General features: G+C 36.3%; 1 protein-coding gene across 3 annotated transcripts in view; it reads left to right on the top strand.

Annotated features, from left to right (window-relative positions):
* The window catches only part of LOC150092739 (C2 domain-containing protein 5), a 615,319-nt gene that overhangs the window by 552,831 nt on the left and 38,757 nt on the right, over positions 1-23,731 (top strand). For all 3 annotated transcript variants that reach the window (XM_090414825.1, XM_090414826.1, XM_090414824.1), the window contains exons 28-29: positions 1,698-1,750; positions 18,431-18,556. In XM_090414825.1, the coding sequence (XP_090270951.1) occupies positions 1,698-1,750; positions 18,431-18,556 (179 nt within the window). The remainder of the gene's footprint in view (positions 1-1,697; positions 1,751-18,430; positions 18,557-23,731) is intronic.

The raw sequence follows: 23,731 nt of genomic DNA on the forward strand, positions 1-23,731 counted from the left end.
AGAAATTTTGTACTTTAGAGATGTGGCAACCATGCAAATGTCTGTATACAGCAATAAGATGTATTTTACATTTCCAATAGTAATAAAGCATTATCTGATACAAGGGCATTGACTACTCTGTAGAAAAGTAAATAAATATTCTTTTATATATATTTCTTTATTTTTATAAATCAAACCATAGAAAAATTTCAGAACGAAGCACTTGAATACATTATGACATCCCTTTAAATTTTTTTTTACATTTTCACATACAAATAACTTTTTTTTAACCACTATATTCCTTATTTAAACCGTTTATACTAATTGAAAGTTCAATTTGAAAAATATAATTACTGTAGCACATTCAAATAATTACTCCACTCCAAATCCTTCATGTACATTAATTTTATCATTCTTGTTAGGCAATGATGTAAACACTCAAAGTAGCTTCAAGATTTCAGACTGTTTGTCTGTCAGTGTAACTGTGATAAATCTGTACTTTCTTTTGTACTTAGACTTGCTGATTGCATCTTGACTAACAACATAATGACAATTTTATTATGAATAATGTATTTAGAAATAAATTAGATGTTTCATTGCTGTTTCACAATAGTCACTATTACATTACCAAAGTACAAAACTATGTGCCGCTCTAAACACAACACCAGAAAGTAAAACATGGCAGCAAATATATTCTGTAGACCAGTCTTTCTTAAACTGTATTCTGCAGAATCCTAAGATTCTATGAAAACTTGTTTTACAGAACATATGGATATTTATAACTTGTATTAGATTTAATTTCTGAAAAAAATCTTCCGTGAATGGGGAAAATAATTTTTATTATTATTATTTCTTGACACCACCAAGAAATCCAAAGACTCATTGAGGGAGGGCGCCTACTCTACAACTCTCCCTCTCCACCACTTCATCCACCCAACTACACCAGACTACTACTACCATCATCATCTACACCAATGCTATCTACTGCCTACCACAAGTAGTATTTTTTGTCTGTAAATTGTATGTGTTTTGAAGGCTGATTTATCTGTATGCAGAATGAAACAAACCTGAGTTTCCTGGAGAAAAAACCCGGCTACCTCCAGATGAGATTGGCTAACTCACATTCAATTGAAAAAAATTCAATATAAAGGTTCCTCCTGTCATGAAGAGAATTGAACTTAACCTTTTCCAATTGAAGGGTGCAACAACATACTGTCATTCTTCCAGTTGCGCTATGGAGACGCTAAAAAAAAACTTTTCCATCGAGGTAGATTTGAACCACTGACCTATAGATTACTGAATTATTAACTACAGTCCACTGCTCTGCCAACTGAGCTACCATCAGATACAATAATAATAATAACAAATCAATCCTGATCAAAAATCAATTTCAAAAATTTTCATATTGATTTTGTGAGAAAGAAATATTTTTATGTGAGGTTCTACATTCTCAGAAGTTTGAGAAATACTGCTTTAGATGTCATCATAAGTTTATCAAACATCTAATCTAATGTACATGCACCTTATTATTAGTATGTCTGCAAAAACAATTGTTTTTGCAGATAAATGTTTTTTAAAAAATAATCTGAATAAATAATTTGGATTAATAAAATTAATTTAAAATTAGGTCAAATTTCAAAATTAATTTAATGTCCAAAATTTTATAGAACAGACATCTATACAGTGATAGATGTTTTCATTTTTTACTTTTTTGTTAGATTTCAGGCATTCGTCATTAGGATTTTATTCGACACAGAAATTCAACTATCATGTAAGTGTAAATTTTTCCCCCATAATATTTTGTGTTTTCTGTTGTAATTAATTTTAATGTCTTTCTTCTTTAGCATCTGCTCTATTCACTGCCTCCCAAGACAGGTTTTCCTCTTTCCAAACCTCCCAAATGATTCACAGCTGCTACTGATCTGTTACACTCCATCTTTACTTCTAGGCTCTTAGTTCCTATTCCCATCTTCTTTGCTGAAGTTCTTCAGGGCTTTTTTACTTTCTTTTACTTTTTACCTTTTTTACTTTTATCAGTCATGGCCATTGTGTAATTACCATCTGGTTATTTTGTAGTCATGCCCATCTAAAACGCATCCATTGAACATGTTGGTAATATCCCTGATTCTGTTTTAGGTTTATTCAAAGGTCCTGCTTATGTGAATCATTGCAGTGTGAAATATTCAATATTTTTCAAGTAACTTCTTCCATAAGTATTAAGTTTTAAATTCTTAGATTTATAAAGATACATAGATTTTGCAGCACCAATTAAAGAAAAAAGTTTTAATCACTCACTTAAGTTATTTAATATTCTACATTTTGTTACTCATTTCAGAAACATCAGAGGGAATTGGTGGTAAATTCAGAGTACCAACTGATTACATTAGTGAAAATTAATGAGGACCTGATAATGGTTTAAGAGCCTCATTTGACTTATTGCTTCAATTTCCTGAACCCTTTCTGTTTATAGTTTCACTATGATGCTAAGCTGTTCTTGGCTTCCTGTCATACATGTATATTTTAGGATGACTGTAGCCCTGTGAAAATGGCATTTGTTTATATAGCACTGGGCCAACAGAAGAAAGATTATTATTATCTGCATTATTGTTATTACTGTTATTATTATAGTCATGCCTTAAATTATTCCCTGGAGACATCACTCTCTAGCAATGTATTCCAATCATTTACCACACTCCATGAAAAAAATCTACTTCTTAGTCCTTTACTCAGACTCTTCTTATACAGTTTCCAGGGATGACTGCTTTTACTTCCCCACCTCCCACCATTCTATGAAAAACCTCTTCAACTTTAATGTGATAATAATCCCTTACCAACTTATATGCCTCTATCACATCATTCTTCCTCTCTTATCCACCAGACTCTCTAAATTGCATCTTCTCAACCTGTCTTCATAACTCCTCTGGAACCTTTCAAATACCTCTTTATCCTTTTGAAACCAAGTAACCAAATATGTGCACAATAGTCCACATGTGTCCTAATCAAGGCCTTATACAACAGAGCCAGAATCTCCTTACTTCTACAAGTCATTGTCCTCCACATCATTCCCAGAGGTCATTGTGTTATCATCACAGTTTTTAGCAGTGTGTCCTCTAAATTTTAGATTCCTATCTGACATCACACCCAAATTTCTTATTTCCTCCACCTCCTACAATATATCTCCACCAAGTATATACTCTACATCCCATTTTTTAAAACCTTACGTTTTTCAATATTGAACTGGTAAATCCACTCCTTTGCTCATTCACTCAGTCTGTTCAAGTCTTCTTGTAAAGCCACAGCATTTACTCTACTTCTTATAGTTCTTCCCAGCTTTGCACCATCTGAACAACTGAATATCTCTAAATTAAAGATGCCAAGAAGTTATATTCTTGGTTTCATCCTTTATCCAAGTGTAAGCAAACAAAGTTTGGGTGTGTGAAGTCACTTCACGACTGGACTACTTGTATATAGAGGCTAATGACTTCACATCAGTTGCCTTAGTATCCCATAATGCAACATGCCTATCCTTGCAGACAAGTATAATTCTACACATGGGAAGGGTCACTACTCAGACCTGTTTTGCCCTTTATTGAGGTAAAAAAGTAAAAATGGAACCATTTAAACAAACCTCTCATAGCAAAAATAGACAAAATTTTATCTCCTCCTGGTAAATATTGAATAATGTGGATGGTCTACACTACCTAGTCAAAAATTTAATATCTCCTGGAATACTTTCTAAATGCAAAAGTCGTCTGACTGAACAATATAATTTCCATAATACAATATTATAATGCATTTGGATGTATGTTACTGATTTTCAGATCCAGGTTTCTTTCTAACCTTCCATAAATGGTATTTTAATTCATTAATTATAAAAATCAGAATTCTCTTCCCATTGCTGACAGGTGGTGGATACTGCAAAAAATAACCTGCATCTTGTCCCCTCCTCTTTTTAATTGTTTTCTGGAATATGTCATAGATGAAGCTCTTCATGAATATGACACTGGAATAGTAGTTGGCAGACTAAGAAAAACAACTTACGTTTTGCAGAAGATATCGATCTTCTGGCAGAAAGGGAACAAGAATTACAAGAGATAACCAGCCGCATTTTTGGAACATTAAAAAAATATAGATTATACATAAACCTGCAAAAAACAAAAACAATGATAACTTCAAAATCAGACATTGAACTCTTAAAGATACAAATTGACAATAAAGAAATTGAGAATGTAAACAATCCTTTCTTTTGAGGATATGAGAATGTAAACAAGTTCACCTATCTAGGAAGCACGTTGAGTCAAGATGGTCGTTCAAAAACCGACATTAAATACCAAATTGCAAAAGCAACCGTGGCCCTACAGAAGTTAAAACCATTGTGGAAAGATAACAGAATAGCAATCACAACAAGACTAAGACTAATTGACACCTTGGTGAACTCCATCCTTTTGTATGGTTGTGAGGCCTGAACTTTGTTGAGGGAAGATGAGAGGAGACTTCTGTCTTTTGAAATGAAAACTTACAGAAGACTTTTGAGAGTTCCCTATACCGCTCACGAAACCAATGAAAATCTCCGAAAATTGATTGGTTCAATAGACAGGAAAATATCCTGACAATCATCAGAAGACAGATGAAATAGATTGGACATGTGGAGAGGGCTAATGGCATCCAGGATCAAGGGTTAGGGGCCAAAATTTGTCCATTTTTTGAGTAACATCAAAAAATGGACAAATTCCTCCCTTTCTCAACTTACATCAAGAACAAGAGACCGAGATGATTGGAGGAGGCTAACAAAGAATATCACCTACCAGCCATGAGTAACCCAACGGTCCATTTAGGACTACAGGAGAGAAGAAGAAGAATTGCAAAGAATGGATGGTAGACTGTAAAATAGCAGTTAGATAAGTAGACCTTGTGTTACACCCTGATATCTTGAGAATATAGAATTCTCAGCTATCATGGTGTAACATGAAGAATAAATAAAATAAATTAAAAACCCTGCATAAAAGATAATAGTTGAATTAATTAAAAGAAAAAGAGAGATTCTTGCATCCAATAAAATATATAAAATATAAAGGCGTTTGTTAAACTAACTAACAAAAAAGAAAGAATATATTAATGTTGTAATATGGTATAAATGAGAAAATTTAACTAAATAAGACAGAAAAGGATTAGTCATAAGAGATGGTATGTGAGAGGCTAGAGATTAAGTAAATTCATAGAAAAGTTTTGGAAAGGGGATTAAATTAGAGGCTAGCACAAGAAAAACAACAGAAAATCGCTTCGGGTCAATTCCCAGATCGAGACATCGTTACGGGCTCGCCGATCAAAGGACGTTTGGCAGAAAAACGCCACCCTAATTGGTCAGTGAAGTAAAAACAAGTAGGGGGCGGAGAAAAGAAGTTACAAAAAGTGCCGTTAGGAGAACAGGTATAAAAGGGTTGGAACCCCCCCACACACACACACACACGAGGCTTTTTTGGTTTTGATTTTGATTCTGTTCCAGGAGAGTCCTTCGCGAGCTCTGTCGTAGGGATTTCATGGTGTTTTCCTGAATGGCGAGATAGGGGTTATATCTCCGGCGTCACAACATGGAAACAAAAGTGAGCGGAATTTCGGTTCCGTATTTCCTATGTGAGAAGCGAAGAATGCCATATACACGAGGAAAAGAAAGCATATTCTTTGTGTTCCAACTTCAGTGAAAACTACGAAAAACAGAGAGCTGTAAAGAAATAGATGTCCACGTCGCGAGTTGCACAGCCGATATATAGATGATTCAGAGTGTGTCTAAGCATAGTTCAACTCAAAAAGGAACGTAGGAGTAGCTGATTATCGGAGAAGTTACACCAAGCTAGTTCAATCAGAAGAAGGTAAAGGCCCATATGAGAAACCCAAGAAAGAAAGGTACTGTAAAATATATCTAATGTTAACTAAAATTTGTCTGTGATAAGTATCATTATTATAATACGGAACTGTTGAAGTGACCAAGGAAAATTTATACTAGGACTTTAGTATCTGACAGAATATATTAAAAGTAAGCTGGCTAGTGTTAATGTTATGTGAAAAATTAAGTGTCCTGCATGTCTATTGTAATGTATTGGAAAGTTAAAATGTCATAGTTGTGTGTTAGTGCAGTAAAAGGGTTAAGTTAATCTACTTAAGTTTGAATAGTTAAATAGTGTGAATTAATCTTATTTGTCCGTGTCAAATGAATTTACGTGTTGAATGTGTATGGCGGCAGGATCGTAATACTAGTTATGTGTTAGTGTAGTAAATGGTTTAGTTAATCTACTTAAGTTTGAATAGTTAAATAGTGTGAATTAATCTTATTTGTCCATGTCAAGTGAATTTATGTGTTGAATTGTTATGGTGGCATGATGGTAATACTCATCATAGGATCATAGCCTAATTACTTGTAATAAGCTAATGTTAGTTTGTAAGTATTTAGTTTAGCATTAAATTGAGTAATCACAAAAAATTGAATTGTACCATGTTAAGGAATTTAATAAACCTTTGTTCAATGATAAAAGAGTTGTCTGAAATTGCTGTCCAATGCACCACTCTTGAAAAATACGAACCTAATCACGCGGGAAATTAATGTGTAAAGAAACGAGATAAAGTGTCACGACTGCAACATTGTTTCACTTTCAGACATATTTGAGTTCTTTCTCCTTGTTTTTGTATATAATATCTCAAACTAAATATCCCAAAAGGCACAGTATAAATACAAATATTAGGGGTACTAAGGGGAGAAATAACTTAAGTATTAGTAAAATTTTTGGTGATATCTCGTGCGTAGATAATAGTCGAACATAGGTAAGCGGAAATTATAAAATAGAAAAAAAATCGTAAAATGGGACACAACACTTGGTTCCAGATCCACTGAAATGCTATGGAAATGTCAAGAGTGACCACATGAGTTCCTCTAAACCTTTTCATGGTTTATCCAAAAGTTGATGATGCTTGCAAGGTTATCTACTATAGGATAAGAGTGGCACAAACCATATTGTTGATCACTGAAACTGGTAGACCTCTAGCTGGTTAAGAACTTGACTAATGATAGATCTCTTTATTATTTTCATATGTGTAAAAAGGAGGAGACAGTAGTTTCAAGTAGGACATTTTTTTTCTCTATCTTAACATGTTGAATATAAGCTTGGTCCATACCATAAGGTAGATGCTGAATGCATATGATAGATTGTAAAGATGATACAGGGTGGATGTTAATTCTGACTTTGAAGTTTTAATTGGAATTGGTAAGTATCATCAGGAACAGAAGATTTGTTAGTATTCAAGTTATTAAGGATCCTTTTGGTATCTTCCTGACCAGAGAAGCATGAAAATGGGCGTTTTTGGTAATGTAGAGGAGTTGTCTTAGATTGCAGATTGAGAAACAATGACTAATAACAAAGAGGAATATTCTAGACATAAAATTATATGGAACTATATAATTTCCCATTCATATTAGAGAATGAGCACATTCAGTATCAAGAAAATATTCAGCAATGTGTGATGAACTGTACTGGACAAAACAAATTGCATTTCTCTTGCATAATTATATATATATTATGATTACTTGCATTTGTAAAAATGTCATTTCATTTTAATCTAGATAGTCACCAAGTGTGATAAGATACCATTATGGTATTGTTAAACCCTTGTACATCCTCGGGGGGGGGGGGGGGTATAAGAATACCTGCAAGAGATAGTTATATAGCCATTCTAAGAAATTCTTCAAAGATAATCTTTCACTATCTCTGACTCTCATAGTTGAATAAATTCATTTCTGAAGGGAAATATCAAATACTGTACTAAACATTATTATTGAATTACTTAAGGAATTCACAACGCAAACTGGAATATAAATTAAAATAAACTTTAATATATACTTCCTATATTTCGGCAGTGTCACATTGCCATCTTCATGGGAACTTAAGATTAAGACACGTGCACGCAGCCACTAAAAACAGCGTATGAGGTCGAAGAGAGGAGACTACTGTTTTTCCTAAACTCCTAAAGTCCCCTACGACTTATAAGCCTTCAACTTACCCTGTTGTAAGTTGAAGGCCGACTTTATCTGAACCTCCTTTGCAGGATATATTCCATCACTGAACTCTTTATCTTTTGTTTTATTACTTTTATTTCTACTCATTCATTCAGTCTGTTTTATCTCTCAAATTTCTTACATTACAAAAAGAAAAAAAAAATTGATGCTCTCACTTGACTGTTGTTATGATTATTATTTTGGTAACCTCCATGGAGGTTATCAGAGTGAAATGCAAAGTCAATAGACTCATCGTAAGAGGCCCACTCAACCAGTAACATGACTATCATAATGAAATTTCAAGTTATTTACACTCCCTGCATTCACACTGCACTCTGGCAATGCATTCCACTCACCAACAACTCTCCACACAAAAAATTTAGTCCTCACACCCTTCTTCACCACATCTTTATACAACTTCCAAGGATGGCCTCTTGTTCTTTCCATCTTAATATTCACTCTTTTTATAATTCCTTCTGCATGAATCTGTTAAAATCCCTTAACTAACTTGAAGGTCTCTATCATACTCCTCTTTTCCTCCTATCCATCAACCTCTGTAATCCACATTCTCTCAAACATTCTTCATAACCAACAATCCAGAATCCCAATATCACTTTAGTCATCCATCTTTGGATCCACTCTAGTGTTTCCACATCGCGGTGAAAACCAAGTGACCAAATCTGAGCACAATAGTTCATATGTGGTCTAACCAATGCCTTATATAGAGGTACCAACACTCCTTATCCCTGTGTCAGTATACTTTTTGGCAATACGACCTGCAGTCTTTGCAACACTTGCTATGTGCCCTCAGAACTTCAGTCCTCTGTCTATCATCACTCCAAGATCCCAAATCTCATCCACTTCCTGAAGTACAGCTCCACCAATGCAGTACATAGCCATATATCTCTGTATCCCAAAGTTTAACACCTTGCATTTATTAATATTAAAACTGTAACTTCACTCATTTGTCCAAGCTAAAAATCTATTCAACTCTTCCTGTAGAGAATTACTCCTGCTAATTCTACCTAACTTTGCACCATCGGCACACATTTGAAGATCCCAAATCAATCGAAAGAATAAATGATAGCAAAAAAAGAATGAATGATGGCGAAAGTTGGACGCATGTTGGACTGAAAGTACTGAAACAAAGAAAGACGAATGAGAGTGAAAGTGAGAAGAATGATAGAAAAAGTTGGACGCATGTTAGTCCGAAAGTACGGAAACAAAGAAAGATAAATGAGAGTGATAAATGAGAAAGATAAATGATAAATTCTACCTAACTTTGCACCATCGGCAAACATTTGAAGATCCCAAATCAATCGAAAGAATAAATGATAGCGAAAAAAGAATGAATGATGGCGAAAGTTGGACGCATGTTGGACTGAAAGTACTGAAACAAAGAAAGACGAATGAGAGTGAAAGTGAGAAGAATGATAGCAAAAGTTGGACGCATGTTAGTCCAAAAGTACGGAAACAAAGAAAGATAAATGAGAGTGAAAGTGAGAAGAATGATAGTGAAAGTTCGACGTATGTTGGACCAAAAGTACGGAAACAAAGAAGGATGAATGAGAGGGAAAGTGAGAAGAGGGGGCTCGAGAGTTAGAAAGTTAGAAAGATTTAATGATAGAGAGAATGTGTCGCGAGATTCGGAAAGTGAATTGGATTTGATGAGGCAAGAAATGAAATGGATGCGAAATGAAATTAAGAGAATTCAGGTCAAAACTATTAAAATAAATCATAATGACATGAAAGAGTTAATGAAAGATGAGTGAGTGGCGTTGTATGGTGACTCCATTATTAAAGGTGTGTTAGAGGATAAAATGCACAAGGTATGTTTTCCAGGCAGTAAAATGAGTAGAGTGATTGAGGCATTGGATATGAGGCGGGAGCGAGCAAAAGAGTTAATTGTATTAATTGGTACAAATGATTTGAGAGAGAACAAAGAGTATGTCAGAATGAATGTCAGGAGGCTGCTTGGAAAGATAAAAGAGAATAGTGTTGACAGGAAGGGTAGTCAGTGTGTTGCCTAGGTATGATTGTGGTGAAATGACGCGGAGAGCAAGGATTATGAATGATTGATATTCTGGCTGAAATGTGTGAGGAGATGGGAGTACAGTTTGTTAATGCGTGGAATGAATTTGAGGGACGAAGTGAGCTGTATGGGAGCGATGGACTGCATTTGAGTGGTTATGGTGTGAGTCGCTTGGAGAGACTGCTGCTGGAAGGTAGAGAAGTGAATAGAGAGAATGAATCAGATTGAGAGGGGAGTGATGTGGAAGAGCAGGAGAGATTGAAGAAGTGGAAATGAATGGGGAAGTGAATGGTATGAGTATAGAAAATGAGAGAATGGGTGTGCAAGAGGAGCAGAGAAATGGGGAGGCTCAGGGTGGACAGGGGTACACAGCGTGAGAAAGGTGGATGTTCCAAGAGGAGGTGAGAGCATGTGTAGGCAGGAAAGAAATGGGATGACCAGGGATCAAGAGGAAGCATATGAAATTGAAAAGGGTTCTAAAATGAAGGAGAAAGGGAAATGGCCTCAGTCCAGCATGGAGAGATCACATCGAGTGAGTGGTATCAGTGGAACTAGCTGTAGATCCAGAAATGAGCTCTCGTGTTTGTATACCAATGCTAGAAGTATAAGAAACAAGGCGGATGAAATGGTTGCACTAATTGCATCTGTTCACCCAAAGATTGTCGGAATAAGTGAAACATGGTTAGATGAGGACGACATCCTGATAGGAATAGAGATGGAAGGGTATTTTTGTGTCCCATTTTACGATTTTTATTCTATCTAGTAATTTTCTCTTATCTATGTTCTTCTATTATCTACACACGAGATGTCACCAAAAAATTTACTAATACTTAAGTTATTTCTCCCCTTAGTACCCCTAATATTTGTATTTATACTGCGCCTTTTGGAATATTTAGTTTGAGATATTATATACAAAAACAAGGAGAAAGAACTCAAATATGTCTGAAAGTGAAACAATGTTGCAGTCGTGACACTTTATCTCGTTTCTTTACACATTAATTTCCCGCGTGATTAGGTTCGTATTTTTCAAGAGTGGTGCATTGGACAGCAATTTCAGACAACTCTTTTATCATTGAACAAAGGTTTATTAAATTCCTTAACATGGTACAATTCAATTTTTTGTGATTACTCAATTTAATGCTAAACTAAATACTTACAAACTAACATTAGCTTATTACAAGTAATTAGGCTATGATCCTATAATGAGTATTACGATCATGCCGCCATAACAATTCAACACATAAATTCACTTGACATGGACAAATAAGATTAATTCACACTATTTTACTATTCAAACTTAAGCAGATTAACTAAACCATTTACTGCACTAACATATAACTAGTATTACGATCGTGCCGCCATAACAATTCAACACATAAATTCACTTGACATGGACAAATAAGATTAATTCACACTATTTAACTATTCAAACTTAAGTAGATTAACTAAACCATTTTCTGCACTAACACATAACTGGTATTACGATCATGCCGCCATACACATTCAACACATAAATTCATTTGACATGGACAAATAAGATTAATTCATGCTATTTAATTATTCAAACTTAAGTAGATTAACTAAACCTTTTTCAGCACTAACACACGACTATGACATTTTAACTTTCCTATACATTATAATAGCCATGCAAAATTCTCAGGACACTTAATTATTCACATAACATTAGCACTGACCAGCTTACTTATAATATATTCTGTCAGATACTAAAGTCCTAGTATAAATTTTCCTTGGTCACTTCAACAGTTCCGTATTAGAATAATGATACTTATCACAGACAAATTTCAGTTAACATTAGATATATTTTACAGTACCTTTCTTTCTTGAGTTTTTCCACATGGGCCTTTACCTTTTTCTGATTGAGCTAGCTTGGTATAACCTCTCCGATAATCTGCTTCTTCTACGTTCCTTTTGGAATTGAACTAGGTTTACGCGAGCTTAACTTTTCGTAACTCCGAACACATTTTGAATCATCTATATATCGGCTGTGCAACTCGCCACGTGGACATCTATTTCTTTACAGCTCTACGTTTTTCGTAGTTGTCACTGAAGTTGGAACACGAAGAATGCTTTCTTTTCCTCGACTATATGGCATTCTTCGCTTCTCACATAGGAAATACGGAACCGAAATTCCGCTCACTTTCGTTTCCGTGTTGTGATGTGGAGATATAACCCCTATCTCGCCACTCAGGAAAACACCGTGAAATCCCTACGAAAGAGCTCACGAAGGACTCTCCTGGAACAGAATCAAAACCAAAAAAGCCTCATGGGGGTGGTGCGGGGTTCCAACCCTTTTATACCTGTTCTCCTAACGGCACTTTTTCTAACTTCTTTTCTCCGCCCCCTACTTGTTTTTACTTCACCGAACAATTAGGGTGGCTTTTTTCTGCCAAATGTCCTTTGATCGGCGAGCCTGTAATGATGTCTCAATCCGGGAATTGGCCCTGAGTGATAGTCTGTTGTTTTTATTTTGCTAGCCTCTAATTTAATCCCCTTTCAAAATTTTTCTATGAATTTACTTAATAACTTAATCTCTAGCCTCTCACATACCATCTCTTATGACTAATCCTTTTCTGTCTTATTTAGTTAAATTTTCTCTTTTAAATCATATCACAATATATTCTTTCTTTTGTTAGTTTAACAAAAACATTTTTTTTTTTTATATATTTTTTATTGGATGCAAGAATCTTTCCTTTTCTTTCAATTAATTCAACTATTATCTTTTATGCAGGGTTTTTAATTTATTTTATTTATTCTTCATGTTACACCATGATAGCTGAGAATTCTATATTCTCAAGATATCAGGTGTAACAGTATGATATGTTTCACGAGCATAGAAGGGGTAAAAAGGGAGGGGAGTGCTATTGATGATAGAGAGAGTTATGTCCATACAAGGTAGAGTTGCAAGAGGGAAATAGTGCCAGTGGTTTTGAGGCAGTATGGTGTGAGATAGAGGTGAATAGAATCAAATACTTGGTGGGATGTTGTTATAGACCTGGTAATGTGGATGGGTGATAGTGACATGTATAGTCAAATAAGCCAGGCAAATAAGAAAAGGGTGATCATTATGGGTGATTTTAATTATGGCAATATAGACAAGTAAAGAAAATGAGTTTTTGAGGGATAACTACTTCAGACAGTATGTAACAGAGGGCACACGAGGATTAAGGGTCTTGGATTTGGTCATCTCATCAGAGGATGTAATTATAAATGAGGTGTCAAATCATCCACCAATTGGTGAAAGTGACCATGAGGTGATTACCTGAGTGGTTGCCAGCAGTGCAAGGACCTCTGTGAAAAAAGGGTATATGTGGAACTACAAGGGGGGGGGGGGTGATTATGAAGAGCTCAGGAGTCAGCTTGCGGGTGTAGCATGGAATGAGGAGTTAGCTGGAAAAGAGATCAATGCAGCTTGGGGGATTTTCAAAAACTATTTAGTAGATGTAATGTCTAAATGTATTCCAAGGGTGAGAAGGTTAAATAAGGTAGGTGTGAGATGGATGAATAAAGAGATTAAGCATGCGATACAGAGAAAAAGGGCATTGTGGAGGCAGCATAAGAGAAGTGGAAGTAACCAATTCCATGAGGTCCACAAAGACCAGGCAAGGAGGGTGACTTGGTTGGTGAGAGTAGCTAAAGAGAGGTATGAACAGCAGTTAGCTAATGAAGCCAAAAAGAATCCTAGGGAGTTCTTTCGATATCTAGCCAGCAAAAGAAAGAATGATTATAGAAGGATGACATTGTTTGGAGGAAATGGTATAAAGACAGCTGTTGCAGAATGTGTAGTGGAGATACTTAATGAGCAGTTCATAAAGATCTTTCAATCTTGTGAATGTGACTTCATGGAGAGATTGAGAGCAGTTGATGACGGGGAGGAGAGACTGACTGTAAGTGAGCAAGAGGTGTTTGTGGAGTTGAGTAAACTAGATGTAAATAAGGCTGTGGGACTTGATAATATATCACCGCATATTCTGAAGGAATGTACCAGAGAGTTGACACCTGCCTTGACATACTTTTTTAATACGAGTCTTGCACTTGGTCAAGTTCCTAAAGAGTAGAAGGAGGGCAAGATTGTGCCACTTCATAAAGGAGGTGATCGAACTCAAGCATCAAACTATAGGCCTCTCTGTGTGTCAGGTGTTGTGGTTAAGTTGTTGGAGAAGCTTGTGAGAACTAGAATCCAGAGTTCGGTTGACAACAATGGTATAATCTTTGATGGACAGCATGGATTTGCTAAAGGGAGGTCATGTTTTAGGAATCTACTTACTTATTACAATAAAGTGACTGCTTCCTTGGACAGAGGAGAAGGATACACAGTAATATACTTGGATTTCGCAAAGGCTTTTGATAGAGAACATGATAAGTTGACATTTAAACTAGAGCAGATGGGGTTGGATATTAGAGTAGTGCATTGGATTGGAGACTGGCTATCTGATAGGTATCAACAAGTTGTGTATTGGGAAGCGATATCCAGGAAAAGGAAAGTCACTAATGGAGTGACTTTCCTTTTCCTGGATATCGCTTTAGGGCCATTACTATTTAACTTGTATATTAATGACATTGGTGAAGATTTGGATGGAGATATTCAGTTGTTTGCAGATGATGCAAAGTTGAGACGAACCATAAAGAGTAGTGAAGATGTTGTGGCCTTGCAAGAAGACTTGAATAAATTGAGTGATTGGGCAAGCAAATGGGGATGTGAGTTCAATGTTGGAAAATGTAAGGTTTTAAAATTTGGAAAACAAAGATGGGATGCAGAATTTATGCTTGGTGAGAATATATTGTTGGAGGTAGAGGAAATAAGAGATCTTGGAGTGATAGTGGATAAGGATCTAAAATTTAGGGGACACATCGCCAAAATTGTGAAGACAACACAAAGACTTCTGGGAATGATGCAGAGGACACTGACGTGTAAAAGTAGGGATATTCTTGTTCCATTGTATAAGGCTTTGATCAGGCCACACATGGACTATTGTGCCCAGATTTGGTCACCGGGTTTTCAGAAGGATGAAGAGATGTTGGAAAGGGTCCAAAGGCGACTGACTAAGGTAGTTTCTGACCTCTGGAATGTTGAGTATGAGGAAAGATTGAGAAGATGTTATTTGCAGAGTCTGGTGGAGAGAAGGAAGAGGGGAGATATGATAGACACTGACGTGTAAAAGTAGGGATATTCTTGTTCCATTGTATAAGGCTTTGATTAGGCCACACATGGACTATTGTGCCCAGATTTGGTCACCAGGTTTTCAGAAGGATGAAGAGATGTTGGAAAGTGTCCAAAGGCGACTGACTAAGGTAGTTTCTGACCTCTGGAATTTTGAGTATGAGGAAAGATTGAGAAGATGTTATTTGCAGAGTCTGGTGGAGAGAAGGAAGAGGGGAGATATGATAGAGACCTACAAGTTGGTAAGGGATTGTTATAAGATCAATGGTGGAGAAGTTCTACAGAGAATAGTGGGAGATCACCCACTATTCTCTGTTGTGAATGATTGGAATGCCTTACCTGAGAGTGTGGTGTCTGGAAGGAGTTTGAGTGTGTTTAAGACACGGTATGATGAAATGTGTGTGTGTGTGATAAAAGGACCTCCCAGATGAGTCTTTGACTTCATGAGGTCTTGTGAAATAATAATAATAATAATAAAAATAATAATAATCCACATGAAATATTATTAACAAATAAGTTAAACAGTAGGGCTCAAGAACAGAACCCTGAGACATGCCACCAGTCACTTTCCTTTTCTGAGACTCTGTTCTATCATACACAATGTGGTGGTGTCATTCAGAGAGCCATTCTTCGATTCATCTGACCAATATACTATCTATTCCTATCCTCTGCACCAACTTATCATGTGGTAATCTATCAAACTTGTGTATATCTTCTAGAAAGCTAGTTTTATGAAAAACAATCGAAGTGCATCATTTGAGCAGTTTCAGTGACAACACTTCCAAGAAGGAAAAAAAAAGAACTTTATTGCAGATTCCACCTCCCTTCTTAGAACGTATACCACCTGTTTCCCAATTAGGAACATAGCATTCTCACTGACATAAAAAGACTTGATACGTTGTACTGTCCTTCACTATTAACTTCACGAATCCTCCTTGCAAAATAAATAAAGATGCATATGAAAACTTTTCTGAGATCACAGGATTTAACTTGACAATTTTTTCTCTTTTCCAGCTCTCTGTCCTTCTCTTTTCTCTTACTTGCTGGTTGATGTTCTCATCACCTGGTGACAGCTGTTCCAAAACTGTTCCAAAACTAATGCACATGCCTGTTACTAAGTTTCAAAGTGAAACTCAAGCGACAAAATGGCTGCATGTTACAGTATGCATATGACAGCAACTGCATATTACAAGTTTGTGATATAGGAATACTACTATAAATATGAATACAACATTACTTCTATGTAATTTCCTAAGGATTACAATATTACGGTAGGCAAATTGAGTAAATATATTTAAGTCTCATTTGCCTTGCCATCCTTAACCAGAAATGGCAATGCAGGTTCAAATAAATAGGAATGTTTTTAATCTTGATCTGTAACAAATATATTTTGTGTTAATTTACATTTTTATATTTTATTTTGTGTTAATTTACATTTTTATATTTTATTTTTTACATTGCATTTTTACATAATGCGTTTTCAATTTTACATTTATAAATGTAAAATTTATAAATGTCTTAATAAATTTATTAATGTAAAATGTGATTAAATAAATACATTGATAAAAAATGAATTGGTCATTAAATTATGTATCTTTTGACACCTGTATTATTTATTACAATCATTTTTGAAATGTCACTTAGTTTTCAATAGAATGTTGAACTGACACTATCTATCAATAATTGTTTGGACATCCCTGTTATTTGAATTTATGGAACATTCCGGGTTTGTTAATAAAAACTGGTGTTAGCAGTATTTCATTGTAGCAGGTTATTACAGGTGGTATGGCAACATGACATGAACCCAGTGACTTTGAGAGATGTGTCATCATGGGCTGTCACATTGCGGTATGTCCCTGCTTGCTACTGCCTTTCAACTGGAGCATCCAAACTCAACAGTTAGCAATGTGATCAACAAATAGTGATTTCCTGGCATCACTAGTATAGGAAAACATCCAGGGAAGCTGCCAAAAATGACTGACAGGGACAGGAGGGTGTTAAAATGGACTGTCACATTGGTGACATGTCCATACGTGCCACTGCTGTTCTATGGAGCATCCAAAACCAACAGTGGGTGATGTGTTCAACAAATTGAGACATTCTGGCATCACTAATTCAGGAAAACACTCAGGGTGGCCACTGAAAATGACTGATAGGGATAAGAGAGGGTTAAAATGGGTGGCATTTAAAAATTGGCTACAATTGGTACAGATCATCCGTGATGAGTTTCCAGAGTGCCAGTAATACCATGATGAGCACTAATACTGTACGAAAAAACTCCATTTACTGGGTTTCCACATAAGAGCAGCAGCACACAAGCTGAACATCACAACAACAACAAACAAGGCAGCTTGTCTGGCCTGGTGCAAAGAGCATGTGAAATGGACAATTGACCAGTGGAAAAAATGGTACTCTAGAGTGATGAATCAAGGTTCACCTGTTTCCAGTCTGATGGCAGGGTGTGGAGGCAACCTGGTGAACCCTTGTTACTACAGTGTGTTGTACCCATAGTGAAGTTTGGTGGTGGAGGAGTAATGGTGTGGGGTACATTCAGCTGATTTGGAATGGGACCACTGGTCGTTGTCCGTGGTTTCATCAAGGCAGCTCAGTACCTTGATATTCTGCAGCTACAGCTTTGTGGCATGGCGCATTGTTGTCTTAATAGAAACATGGGTCCATTCGATAAAAACTCCACATCCCCTAGCCACAAACGTGCAGCTGTTATGGAATGGAACGAAGAAATGGGTGTTAAACAACTGTCCTATACTGCGCAGAGTCCTGACCTCAATCCCATTGAACACCTGTGGGATGAATTGGAGTGGCGATTGAGGTCCAGAGCAGCACGTTGTTCTTGATCTGTTGCTGAATCAGTGCTTCTTTGATGGGAGAATGGCAACAAATTCCATCAGATGTCTGCTGCACATTGATGGAACGCCTCCGTCAAAGGGTGCAGAAGGTGATCAAAGCCAAAGGTGGACATATCCAATATGAGTGTTCGCCTGGTATCAATTGTAAATTGCTAAAGTGTCCGTACAATTATTGGTAGATAGTGTATTTGCCAAACTGGAAAAATTTTTGTTCATACGGCTTATGGCTTTTATGATAATCATATGTCACTCCAAATTAAACTAGTAAAAAAGCATAGATAGCTTGTGCAATGATTTTTTCTTTTTCACAAAGCTTCTCTTATATCTTTTAGTGTCCACTCACCGAGCATTTTGGTATTGAAATTACTCCCCTCAGCTATATTCCTGGAGGACAAATACAAAGTTATTTAGGAAACTTTAATTTTTTCTTTATTCGTGAAACAACAAGTATTAGAGAGGTAAATTTAGAATTTTTCCTGTTAAATTTTAAATACAATGAATTTGTCCTTTGTATTTAAATTATATTATATATTCATAAAATTATGAATATATATATATATATATATATATATATATATATTCATAATTTTGTGAATATAATTATTGGTATAGTAGGAATAGTTTCTTGCACATGTTGAAAATTTCTGGAATAAACTATATTGACTCGGAATGAAATAACTAAATTAAGTATTTACAACCTGATGTTCTGCTGGCTCAAGCTAGCATTATCAAAGGCATAAGATACACACTCAACAGAGACCAGAATTACAATGGCTTCCAGAACAATGACAGTCACATAAATGGAAGGCTACAGTGGTGCTATCTATGCTGATGTTTTATGGTTATTGCTGATGGGCAGATTGGGCAGTGCACCAAACTGTATGCAGAATTACACCATCATTTCTGTTACAGTTCAAAGGGATTTTTTTTTAGCAAATGAGCCACTTCTAGGAACTGTCTCTGTAATTTCAACCAGAATCTATGTAGTAGCTTTGCTTTTTTTCCACCTAATAAGACGGTCTTCATACATACAGGGTGATCGTAAAGTTGCACACATATCTGTTTTGAGGTTAATTACAAATATATGAAAAATGAAACAGCTGCAAATGCAGGTTATAATCAGACCTTTATAACAAAAGAAGAATAGGAACCTCATTATAACATATGTTGAAAGTGACCACCTCCTTGAATGCAAGATATGCTCTTTTTAACAGGTTTGATGCCACCTTGTAAAGCACCTGCACACAGATGTTTTCAATTGCTGTTGAAATGCTCCTTTTCAGTTCATTCAGTGTGTGTGAGGATTATTCTGATAAACAAACCTTTGAGATACTCCCAAAGGAAAAAGGTTTGGGGTGATAATTGTGGTGATCTTGAAGCCACAGTTCTTTCGAAATGAGATGGTCACTGAAAATTTCTTGAAAAAAATGTACATACTATTAGATGTGTGACATGTTGTACTGTCTTTCTGGAACTAACAATGGCATTTGCTGACATCAAGAAGTGCCACGAACTGTGTGTTGATGAAAAACTATTCACCATCATTTCAAAGAAAATGGTTCCCACTATATAATGCCGTGATATCACACACAAAACTCCAATTTTTTGAGTATGCAAAACTTTTTCATGTAAAGCATGTGGATTTTCACGACTAAATCCTATTATTTTGACTATTCACAATACTCATTGAGGTGAAAATAGGCCTTGTCACTGAAGAAAACTGTATCAAGCATCTGTATACCATGTTCTTCAACGAATGAACGTAACCATCTGCAGAAGATTGTTTGTTTGCCTTTATCTGGATCCTTCAGTTCATGGACTGAATGCACATGATATGGATTAAGGGGTAATGATCTCACAGCTTTCTGAGCAGTACCATATGATATTGATTGCATGGCAAATTTCCAGAGCCTTTTATGTTGGGACCACTGTTGCAGTGGTCTCTTTACCTCATCCATTTTATCATCTCTGAAAATCACTCTGGAAGACCCTCCCAGTCAGACTGGGAGGGTCTTCCAGAGTGATTTCTATCTGCAACAGATCCACTTTTCCAAAAACACTGCACTAATCTCATCATCATCATCTACTTCTGAGGTACTGCTGCACCTGGATATTTCTCACGAAATTTCTCTGCAACATTCAAAACACATTCAAAAACGATTAGCAAAATAATTTTCCAAAATGAAAACTTGTTGCAGCTGGGAAAAAGACATTTCACTTTCACGTTGAACAAAGTCACACTGAGAACAAACTGCACATGTCACAGTGAACTAGTCATCTCCAATAATTTGCAATAATATGATGATGACATCTAGTGGCATAAGTAATGATTATAATGATTTGGAAAGAATTGGTACAAATTCAAACTTTCAGTTGTGCAACTTTATGAAAACCCTATATAAGGCATGTTGAGTTGGTCCATTTGTTAGTTTTCCATATCGAATGTTGAATATATATTTAATGTTCTTTTCTTCTGGTAATGGTGGTGGTCCTACCTGTTTGTCCAAATTATTAGATCCCACATTGAAAGAAGATACTGTAAACACCTGGAAAAGAGATAGGATTCTGATGGTCCTTAATTTATCTGAGGAAATTGGAGACTTTGTCCAGAGGTTTGTAAACTATTCTGATTTTGTGTTGTTTCAAGAGAGTGAGTCCAATTTTTCTGTTGTACCTTTGATATAAAGTAAGGATATGGTTTAAAGATACTCTGTGGGGGGGGGGGGGATTTGTTCTTCTATTATTACTATTATTAACATCTGACCTCCATGGAGTCAGAGACTCATCATGAGAGGTGCACACTATTACACGCACACAAAGGTCATCCAACTGTGCCTTAAACTGATTCACTATGTCTACATTTACTCAGGCAATCCATTCAACTCACCAACCACTCCCCATGTAAAAACCTTCTTCTCACTCCTCTCCTCACACTCTCCTTATACAGCTTCCAGAAATGGCCTCTTGTTCTACCTCCCCTCTCCCATTTTATGAAAAATCTCCTCCATGGTAACCTGATAACAACCCCTGACTAACTTATATGTTTCAATGATATTCTTCCTTTTCCTCCTATTCATGAATCTTTGCAGTTTACATTCTTTCAATCTGTCTTCCTACTCCACATTCCAAAGACCACTGACCATTTTTGTGAAACTTCTCTGGACCCTTACTAACATATCCCCATCACCACGAAAACATTGTGATCAAATCTGTGTACAGTAATCCATATGAGGCCTGATCAGGGCCTTATAATGGCATCATAACCTTTTCGTTTCTGCACGTTAGGGTCCTCAGCATCATTGCCATTATCCACATTGCACAAGTTGTGAAGACGTCACAAGTTTTGACATCTTCACAACTTGTGCAATGTGGCCATTGAACTTCGGGTCCTTGTTTACTACTACTCCCAGATCTCTCATCTCCTCTACCTCCTTTCAAGTTTCTCCGCCAAGTGTATACTTTGCATCAGAATGTGGCAACCACAGAGAATACTGCTGCTATCAACCCATTTTTCTATCCTAGTTTTCACCAATCTCTCTAGTACTTCACCACAAGTCCACACATACAGATTGGCGTATAATTTGTAGCCACAGCCTTCTCACCACCTTTATGCAGTGGAACAACCCTCTTTTCACTCTTTTGGAACCAGAGCTCTTATTAAACAGGCATGCCAGTGCTACAGCCAAATCCTTGGAGCATTCCCTTAAGACATGGTGATATGTCATCAAATCCTATCACATTATTGACATCAAGTTTATTTATTTTCTCATATACCTCCTGCTCAATTACAATTAAGCAGCCATCGTCTTCTATGTCCTGTACAATTGGGGTGACATTATGAATCTCTCATAATGTCACCCCAATGAGGATAAAACATCCTTATAATTGATCACTAAACTTCAACAGCATCTTCTACAGCAGTTACCATTCTACCATTCTCTCACAAAAACCCCACTCACAATTACATTCTCAGATGAAATGATCAGATCTGAAACTCTCAATCCTCGCTTGCCCTCCTTTACATGCTATCTCAGATAGTTGTTTCTCTCTCTCTCTCAAAAACTCAAGAAATTCATTTTCCTTATTCCAAAATGCTGTCTCTTCATTCAATCTATACCACCATAATTAAAATCACCCATAATAATTATCCTTCCTTTGTTCACTAATCCAAGTTGTTTACCCATTTCTCATCCATTTATCACTACCACCACATTCCATGCTCTATAGCAGCATCCAACTAAATGTCTTCCTGTCGACCTCCACCTAACACCACACTGATTCAAAACCGTTGCCACTGTTTCCCTCTTTAATGATTACCTTATGTGGACATAATTCCCCTACTATGTTCAGTTGTGCTCCCCTTCCTTCTTGTCCTTTCTATCCTTGCAAAAAATAAAATAAAAAATACTGTACCCTTTCATTTCTATTCCTAACAGGAATAGAAATGGAAGGGTATAGTATATGTCAGGCAAATAAAATCAGTGGGGAGAATCAAGCAGCATGTGACAAAAGGAACCTGTGGTCAAAGACTGTTAGATCTGATGATAGTATCAGAATAGAGAATTTCAGTTAAAGTTGTAACTATTCTTCCTCTGGATGGTGAGCATAGTACTCATTTGGGTGGGAAGTGGTTAAGTTTATGAATGTTCCATTCAGAAAAGGTTACATGTTGAGCTGAAAAGCAGGAAATTATGACAACCTCAGGAGTATGCTTGGTTCTGCACTATGATAGCATTGTTAGATGGGAAGGATATTGACAGTACATGGGAAGTGTTTTAAAAAATACTTAAATGATGCAGTATCCGAATGCGTCCCTAGAGTTCAAAGAATAAATAGTAGGAGTACAATGGATGTGTAGGTTAATTAAGCAAGAGATTCATAAGAAAAAGATAATGCAGAAAGAATACTGTGTGCATAAGGATGATGTCAATTATGATAATTATAAGTAGCAATCCAGAAGAGTGACAAGTGTTGTATGGAAAGATAAGTCTCAGTAAGAAACTGGCTCTGCAACTTAAAAACAATCCAAAAGAATTCTGTCATTATGTTGCAAGTAAAAGAAAGAATGATGAAAGAATAGCTCTAATGCAGTGCTTCCCAACTGATGTGCCACAGCACACTAGTGTGCAGCGAAAAATTTAGCCACAAAGTTCTGATTATGGGGTGACGGTACTGGAGGGCTAGGCTGCCGAGTGGTTCCCTTTTCACTTTATTGCTCTTTTCTAGCTACACACGTGTGAAGTTGATCTCCCAGAATGCCATAGGTGCCATTCCTCCCATTACTCCCTCCCTCACATTTTGCATCTACAACTCAGAAGATCATTACTGTGTTTCAGTTCCAACTCGTCTGTTGTGTTTTGAGAGTACCAGTCGAGTATTTCTAGAGCGTATCATTTTTGTAAGAACTGCGTTCGAGTGGATGTTCAGTGTTGCTAAGTAGTCTGTGTAAAACACCTTAGCGGGAATGTCTTATTGAGTCTTTTTCTGAATTTGTGTTTTAACAAATGTGATAGTTTGTGGAACATAAGTCGAATTGTTATTATTTGCTGACAGACACTTTTTCCTGTTACCGTCGATCTATAACATTCATTTTAGCTGAAGCTATAATGGTCATACAAGAAAGAAGTACCTTC

This window comes from Typopeltis vanoorti, chromosome 25 (genome assembly GCF_054136105.1).
Source record: "Typopeltis vanoorti isolate ZY-2024b chromosome 25, IOZ_Tvanoo_1.0, whole genome shotgun sequence".
NCBI lineage: Eukaryota > Metazoa > Arthropoda > Arachnida > Uropygi > Thelyphonidae > Typopeltis > Typopeltis vanoorti.